The sequence below is a fragment of the Otolemur garnettii genome, unplaced genomic scaffold (assembly GCF_000181295.1).
Source record: "Otolemur garnettii isolate 467f Iridium unplaced genomic scaffold, OtoGar3 scaffold00028, whole genome shotgun sequence".
Lineage (NCBI taxonomy): Eukaryota > Metazoa > Chordata > Mammalia > Primates > Galagidae > Otolemur > Otolemur garnettii.
The window spans coordinates 1693247-1702206 of NW_003852423.1; the positions used below are offsets into that span (position 1 = coordinate 1693247).

The following is an 8960-nucleotide window of genomic DNA, read 5'->3' on the forward strand; positions in this document are numbered from 1 at the left end:
TCCAACCAGTTTTTCTTCCTTTGTTCAGGAGCCTCTGACCAGGGTTGCTACCAGTCAGCCATCTTCCCAGAATCCCCCCGCATGACCCATTTAGATCACTCTGTGCACTTGCTCTAAACGACCTCTCACAGCCGCCTTATCCTGAGCACTATTGGACAGGCTGTAACTTTTTAAGAAACATTTTTTTTTCCTTTAATATTCCACACAGACTCTTTTAAAAGGATACGTTAAAATCTTTTTTTATTACCATTCCATGGATAAATTCCTTCCTTCATAGTTTTAAGTTTATTATAAAAAAATGCAAAGCTACTACTTTATATGGCAACTACATTATTTTAAGCTGCATTGAAATTCGTGGTTTCTTTTTCTTGTACATCTGTAAAATAACATAGCTAACTAGTTCATTGCTCTTCATAAACAATTATGTTTTAAATAGAACATTTTTTTTCTAATATGGAAGCAATTCATGATAGAATCCTGGCAAGTACATAAACAGGTTCAAGAAAATAAAAACCATCTACCTAATATTCCAATACCTAGAGAGAACCATCACCCAAATTAGTGTTTCCTTTTGGGAGCAGGGGCATAATTCTGTATTTGTGTGACACCCAACCCTTACACAAGTTAGAGGATGAGGGGACAAAGCCACGGCACTCAATAAACAACATCTCATAGAGTTTATTGTTTACGAATTGATTTTATCTCCTTTACCTTTTTTTAGGCTTCACTCATTCTGTAAGGAACATTTTTTTTTTCCCCTTACAGTTTACACCTTACTCCACAGCTTCCCAGAAGTGTGGTTCCAACATTAGGAGTTGCAACGTGCACAAATCACAGAGCTCAGACTCCACCCAGTCCACCGGGCACCTCAAGTCCCCGCATCTGTCCCCCGACAATCCAACTACCTCATGTATTTGGATTCCACTATAATTTGTTCTTTTGACTAAATTAAAAGTCATTCTAAAAGTTTGCCTTCAAACACTCTCAAAGTGTTACTCCATTAAGGTTAAATCCCAAGTATAAATTTTCAAGCAATTAGTTTTGGTTTTGCCTGAACAGAACACCCCACAGATGATGCTGAATCAAACATATTTACACACTACCATAGTGCATTTCTTGTAAAAATGTTGGGTCTATAGCAACGATTTGCTAATCAAATTCAGAATTTGATTTGAAATGCCTCCGGCTGGCAGCCAGGGCAGTTATGAAAGAACAGAAGCAAAGCCCGGAGCCCTGGTGAGAGTCTCCTCCAGAAGCTGGCTGGGTCCTTTGCCCTCATTAGCACACTGGTTCTGTAGGAAATCACTGCAATTGGTCTGAAAATAAAATATCGGAGTGATTTTTTAAAATAAATTATTGAACTATGCTAGACACTACACATGTACATTTTGGAATCTGTAGTTATAAAATATTCTGACATGTTTTAATATAAACAGGAACATTTCCAATGATTGCTTGGATCTAAAATGTTTTTCCACTTGACATTTGTTTATACTTCCTAGGAAAGAAACTCTATTTATGGATAACTGAATAACACAAATAAACATCAGAGAGAGCTGAAAAATCAGCTTTGATTATGCATGAAAATCTACAATGTCATTGTGTACTCTTGTGCCGTCTTCTGATTGCCTGTTTATTTTTACAGAACTGCTGGTGAGCCTATGGAAGAGGAGCCAGCCTTGTGAAGTGCCAAGTCCCCCCTGATATTTCCTGTGTGTGACATCATTGTGTACCCCCCACCCCAGCACCCTCAGACATGTCTTGTCTGCTGCCTGGGTGGCACAGATTCGATGGAACATAAACACTGGGCACAAAATTCTGAACAGCAGCTCCACTTGTTCTTTGGATGGACTTGAAAGGGCATTAAAGATTCCTTAAACATAGCCGCTGTGATTCTAATGTTACAGTAAACCACGATTGGAAGAAATGGCTTCCAGTGTGCTTTTAATATGCTGGGTAATCCACTCCTAGACACCAACTATGAACTCGAAACATTCGGTCCGGCGTCTGATATTGGTACTATCAGAAGCTATGACGGCCAGCCAAAATCTGGGCAAAACCCGAGACATACTCATTCCTGACATTCTGACCAGTTTTTTTTTTTTCTTTTTTAATTGGGTAATATTTTTCTTTCTAACAGTCTGAAATTGTTTACAAGATCTGCTTTCAGCTATGAACCAACAGCAATGCCAGACAGATCTCAGTGTTATTTCGATTTGGTTTGTTTTTCCGGGTTGTTGTTGTTGCTTTGGGATTCTCTCTCTCTCTCTCTCTCTTTCTTTTTTTTTTTTTTTTTTGGCCTTTGTTTGAACACATAGTTCAGCTCTTCCTAGTAAGAAGAGTTCAAGATGGAGGAACGAGGCTGAGGCTTTTCTCAGTCAAATATAACACACGGTCTCTCAACGTCCAAATGCCAAAGGAGCCTCACACGCTGTATGTAACGGGGCAATATTTTATGTCGCATTGCGTGAGAACCATTCCTCTATTTCGCTACCATCCCTCTCTGGGTTTCCACACCAGGAGATCTGCGGTGGTGTTAGGATGACGTCTCTCTCCCCACCAATCTATCCTCTGTCTTGATGACAGTAGCTCTGCACACACGTTCCAGCAAGAGTTTTCAGTGTCTTTGAACAGCATCAAACTTTTCAAAGATGATCTTAATTTGTTCCAAATCTATCAAGAATGTATTCTGTCACCTTTCGGTTTCGGTCTTCCAGCCCTTCCTTTTCTTTGTTCCTTTCCTCGTTTCTTCCTTCCTTTAGAAAAACTGAAGATTAACCATAATCTCCTCTGTTACTCAAGGGCTCTGACTATTTAGTTTATGTTCCAGGTGAGCCCGGTTGCTTTGTCAGATTTTGTTCTTTTAGCTGTGAAACCACTGAGGTGAATATGGCTTGAGCAATGTCACCAAATTTCCAAGTTTTGGACATAGGGTAATGAAGGCACTGCTTATCCGTAGTCACGTTAAACTGAGTTAGCCCAGAGGTTCTGCTTTCGTGTGAAAAAACCAAAAAACAATGACAAAAAAAAAAAAAAAACCTTAACCTTTACACAAGTTGCCTTAGTGTCAAAGGTTAAAAATAAAAGACATTTATTTCTGAGATTTAAAGCAATTTACTAAATATAACTCCTATCCCCCTACCTCCAAAAATTCTATTTCAACATATAACTCAAACACCTAAACATATTGAGGTGGAATACCTCACAGTATTTAATATCTGACAATGCTTTTGAAACAGTTGATGTTTCTTTTTATATATTTTTCTAACTCAAAGGATATATTAAAGCCATAAGTGAAGATTGTCATGCTTTTATTCAGAAATCTGAAAGAAACCTTAATTAAAACAAGGTTTTAGGGAAGGCCACGATATGAAAGATACGGGACAATATGGTTTTAGTTAAAGAGGACTCTAACCTGTAAATCAAAGATGAAAGATTTCACTCAAGTAGAATTATAGAACTCCCTTTTGTTATACAGTCAGACCATATTTTTCATGCATTTGGTTTTTTTAGGATTACCATTTTAATTTTAAAGACTTTTATTACATATACAAAAATGGCTCAAGACTCGGTTTAACATCTTAGAAATCGGAGACACCCTTTGAAATAGGAAATCTGAAGTAGAATGTAACTTTGTAGTAGGTAAAAATTACTTTCATTGCAGAAGAGTAACTTCAACGCAGAGTCATAGTAGTAATGAATTTTTTGTACATTTTATTTGCATTATTTTGGGGGGAGAAATTCCTGCCAATCATATTTGCCAGTACTTGTTATTTTGCAGTAGTTGCTTGAGGAAATTTACTTACAGAAAACCAAATAGTAGAGTCAAAGCCAAGGCTTACCGAAAAGACTCCTCCCCATTTGAGAATGGAAAGTTATATTTTAATTGGAAACGTAATTGTGTTGTCTTAAAATCAACTTCAGAATTATGAATCTCTATTATTACTCCAGTCCTCCCCGTCTGTAGATGTTGAATAAGAAAATAAAACAGTGCAAATGGACTAGTTTACTGACAGTTCCTGAAACAAGTTTGCCACACATTTATGCCATGCTATGATCTGACAAAGCCTAATCACTAGGACATCTCCATTCTTACTGAGATTTAAAACATGGCACATTAATGACTTAATCACATACTCTTCCATGTGACACGCTAGCCAACTCGTTGCAGTTAAGAGTCTTTGGGATGCCCCCCTGAAGCAGATAAAGCTATGGGGAGGATTAATCATAGCTGAATGTGGCTGTAAGGCCAGAATTCCAGTGAATTTTGATTACACCATTAGAAGACGTAACACAGCCCCAAGGGATGGAATAGAGGCTTTGGAGAATACCAACACTTCTCTTGAAATAGAACAGCACTTTCTGAAAGGGCAGTTTCACTTGGTTTAGCTTTCTTCCCTCCTCATGTTTCTTATTGCTCACAGCAGTTCCCCGTGAGACTCTAGTAGTGGAGCATTGGCAATGACGTCCCTCTCTCTGATCCTGAGTTTGAAGGAAAGTCATAGAGGCACTCTCACATCCTCCTGATCGTATTAGATAGATTTTGGACAAATCTACTAGTAAATAATGCTAATAATTTCATTCAATAAGATTTCATAAAAGGTACAAAAAGAAAACTTAAGAAAATAAGTCTTTCTGATTAGATAGTGTAACTTGGGACTATATGTTAAGCTGAAAAACAGAGTTTTATTGGATAGTAAGCGAAATGGACTTCAAATGAAGACAGAGGGGATGTTATCATTGCTCAGTAAATGGAAAGAACATTCTGAGATGAAATATTTTTAAATATTTTAACAAATTCACAACATGGATAGTGCAGATAGAAGTATGCTTAGGGGGAAAACAGAGATATTCATGCTACAACTCATATTTCCATTACCAATCCTGGGAACAGAAATCTTGCCTTCCATTTGGACTGCAACCTTATGTGACACTCACTCACCTCTCACTGGCAACGGGTGGCCTGGAAAGCAGGGCATCTTCCCACAGAGGCTTCAGAAATTACAGGACCGGTCTGTCCTAGCAGTCCAGTCCTGTTTTATTTCTGGAGGTCAATCAGAAAGCCTTGTGGGTTTACTGGGTTTCTTTACGGGCACCATTTGGAAATAAACTAGAATGATCATGTGGAAAGTCTCTTGGGAGAAAATTCCTCTTCAATCAGCACTTTTAAGCTTATTTTTTAACCCAGCTTTTATGTTTAGAACGACTTATTTAAATATTTCTTACTATTTATCTTTTGGAAGTTTACTCTCAATTCGTCTCAATGAAAGAAGTATTAAATGTCTAATCCAAAGAAACAAGCCAAGATGTTCTGTCCTAAAAGTGAACTTGAAGTAATGACTGTGTTAGAATTTAACATTGTCAGTTCTGGGGGCATCTGTTTTAACATTCTTTTCCTGCTCTAGAAATCAAATCACTTGTCCTACTGAGAAAAGGAGGAGTGGGGGAAAAAAAAAAGAAGTAGGAAGCAACACACCTGTTCAACTGTTCCCATAAAGAAGGCATTTTCACCTCCAGGAGAAATGAAAACCAGATGATCTATGCTAAGAACTGAAGGCATTTTATTGTCTTCAGACCTGACCATCAACATGGTCAGGGTCATCATTGAATTTCTTGTGTTCCCAAAGGCCAATTATATCCTGGTCTCAAAAGTATTTGGTACATTGTGTTGCCTTTGGAATGAAGTATTATGAAGTATTTCAGCACCTTCATCAATACTATCACTAAAATATGTGAGTATGTGCTTCTTCTGGGCATATTTATATTGAAAAATTACAGCCTTTGCCTCCTAACAGTCTGCTTTTACTCCCTCAATTGCTTCATGAAGCAGATGTGATTGTCAAGGGCCCAGAGAATAAAAATTTTAAATAGACGTGATGTACTCACATAAGACTGTAGGACTTGACTTTTCGAAATCAACTGCAGTCCATTTTACCTATGGTACTCCTGGCTGACTCTGTATGATATAATGCATTAAGCAACAACTGAGTCAGTTATTAATAAGCAGAAAGAGCTGGGTTGGGCAATCAAACATATTAATCTGGGACTGTTTGGACTAGAACCCAACAATCAGGAAATAGGCTTGTAACAAAGTCAGAGACCATCTTAATTCTCAAACTGGAACATTCAGCAAATACACGGTAAACTCACTGTACAGTGCCAATCTTTCTAACTAATAATTTTCACTTCTTCCTGCTTCCCCTGCCCAAATACCCATACAAAATTGCCACCTCTGAACAATCAAAATAATTTTGGAAATCCCTACCTTATGCGTCCTAAGTAGAAACATTCTTGACAACTAACTTATTTTCTGAGATACCACGAGGCAGCCTTCCCTTCCTGCCATTTTTTATAAACACTCTGATAGATATACTTTATCATGCTTTTTAAGAACCGCTCAACTCTAAGAACATATTCTTATCTCAAAAGATAAATTAAATCATTGTGTTTTTGTCTACAGTTTTAGACTTGGCATTTTATTTTATTAGCACAGAATTTTTTTTTAATTTCAAATATAGTTTTCCGCTTGTTACTAGCTAATGATGTCATGCTGGTTATTGCATAGAGAAGAGTCTATGTATACATTCCTGGCCCTATGAAAGACGTCTTTGTGAGTCAAACCTACAAGCATCATCTCCCACCTGAAGGAAGGATGGGAAAGGAGAAATTTTAAGCCAACATATTCTGGAAGAGATTTCCAGACTTTCCGATGAAAACTCTGTGTCTTTTTATTTTCTTGTCTGTTGTCTTAGGCACATTAGATGCAAATGCTGCAACATCAAGGATACGAGGGAGAGTCATATGTTTTCTGGGACACTGTGGTCACATCCTTTCACCTTCATTGTGTGCCCTTTGCATTGAGTTAGCATTTTGGGATAAATGATAGAGACCTTATAGCAATGTCTGCTATTGGCTTAATTAACTTAAGATCTAATAGAAATGGAGTCATAAAAGAAAAGGATTAAGAATTCTAAAATCTGAGGAGGAATTGTACTTCCTTGGGTAAGCAAAGATTATTGTGAGATAAAAATATCCATTTGCTCTTCCTAAATTGTGAGATTTTCAAAGCCTTCCTGGGAAAGCAATGCTAGTATCTAGACCCACCATAGCCAGGTTATAAGAAATACCCATTTTAGTGGTTGCTGGGCATAAAAACCCTGCCGTGTTAAAAATAGGTAACAATTTTGCAAGTTATAGCCTCGGCAGTTTGTGTCATTTGAAAGCAAATATCTTGATATTTTTAAATAAGGTGGGTAGGGCAGGCGGGAAATCAATATTTATTAATTTTGTGATTAAGTACTCTAGACCAGGCTTGTTGATGTACATGCTGATAATGTGCAGTTTCTGGCTCAGTATAAAATTAAAATGTCTTTTCTACTGTGATCTGGTATCTCTTTCTGTAATAAGATCAGTTTGTTGTCGTCTGTGCACCAGTGGTTTTGCCCTTCATTTTTTTGGCGAGCGTTCATCAAGATCTGTCATCCAGAGCTGCTGAGAAAAAGAAATGTTGCCAAACCTCTTTTCTTAAACTTGTGCTGCCAGTGGTGTTTTCCCAGATGTGAAAAATAATTATCTAATAAAGGATCAATACCTAATCACCATACCATTGTTTTAAATGCTCCAGGAATGTTCACCTTCTTTCTGATTCTTTTTTTGTATTTGAGAACACTCGGTGTACTCCCAATTCTTGTTGATGTTGTTAATGTCATGCTTCCCCTTTGAAGAGAATGAAAGATCCCCTTTTGTTTTGTGTTTTCTACTAAATTAGATTTTCCTCTAGTCCTATATGAATAAAAGCTATTTGAAATAAAAGTGTTCTTATTTTTCTACATTCTTGGTGTCTAACATTAGACTTAACATACTGGACTTGTGACAAATACGGAATGAATCGTTGAATTACTAATGATAAATTACTCAAACATACACAATTCCATTTTCAAAAAATGAGCATGTTTACTTGCAAGTAAAGATCCCTTAGAATCAAGGAAGAATTAAAAGAAGAAAAGGTAAATTAAAATTGAGCTGCTATTGAAATGTATTTTGCTGGTTAAGATAAGGAATAAAAGCTCACACTGATGAAGCACATGACATGTGCCTTTTCCTCTACTAAACACTGGACCAGAATTCTATTTAGCCGTCACATGAACCCTGTGTCACGTGCATTATTATTACCATCTACAGATGAGAATAGAAAGCACTGAAATGATAACTCACCCATGGTGACAGAGAGAGGCAGAAGTCAGTACTTATCCATTAGTATCTAGCTCCAAGTTCTAGCCTCTCTCCAAATGGTACCCATAACACATCAAAAATGACATGCTAAGTAAAGATACTCTTTAACTTAAAAGGATGCTATTAACCTTCAGAGAAGACTATATGTTCAGTCTCTGCTAACCTTATAGTTCTATTAAGTCAACTTTTTTTTTTAAAATATGGAACGCCTCACGAATTTGCATGTCATCCTTGTGCAGGGGCCATGCTAATCTTCTCTGTATCGTTCCAATTTTAGTATATGTGCTGCCGAAGCAAGCACAATATTAAGTCATCATTTTAAATAGATCTGGTAATCGTAGCTGGGCAAGTACAAGTTACAAAATGGTTCTTTCTTTTTCCATTTCAACATCTTTTTTTTAATCTTGCCAAGAACCCTAAGATATCTTTGGAACATATAGTCCCAAAACTCTTGAAATCTCTTCCAAGACCAATACTTATTTTTGTATTTTATCACCCCCTGCAAGGTTTAACATTCTAAAACATAACTGTTTCCAGTGGACAATGGCTTGGATTCCTTCTGGGAAAAGATAGTAATATTTTGTCTAAAAGAAAGTAAACTTGAGATGAAGTGGGTGGGTAGAGTCGGGTTCAACGGTAAACACCTTTGGTTTAATCAGATTTGTCAAATGACAAACGTTCTTGGGCTCTTTGTTTCTTTTGAGTTTCCACGGTAAAAAGTGAACAAT

At 37.1% G+C, this 8960-nt stretch overlaps 1 protein-coding gene and 1 non-coding gene across 3 annotated transcripts in view; one reads left to right on the plus strand and one right to left on the minus strand.

The window, feature by feature from the left end:
• The window catches only part of HDAC9 (histone deacetylase 9), a 906973-nt gene extending 904745 nt beyond the window's left edge, over nt 1–2228 (plus strand). The window contains exon 26 of one of the 2 annotated variants that reach the window (XM_012804388.2): nt 1646–1698. In XM_012804388.2, the coding sequence (XP_012659842.1) occupies nt 1646–1685 (40 nt within the window). In that variant the 3' untranslated portion in view covers nt 1686–1698. Of the gene's footprint in view, nt 1–1645 lie in introns of both variants that reach the window. The other variant, XM_003788483.2, reaches the window with a different exon arrangement.
• Nucleotides 2229–8426: 6198 nt separating this feature from the next.
• LOC111724889 lies at nt 8427–8533 on the minus strand. Its single transcript, XR_002773104.1, has one exon. It is a non-coding gene; the product is annotated as a U6 spliceosomal RNA (small nuclear RNA).
• Between the last annotated feature and the right edge of the window lie 427 nt (nt 8534–8960).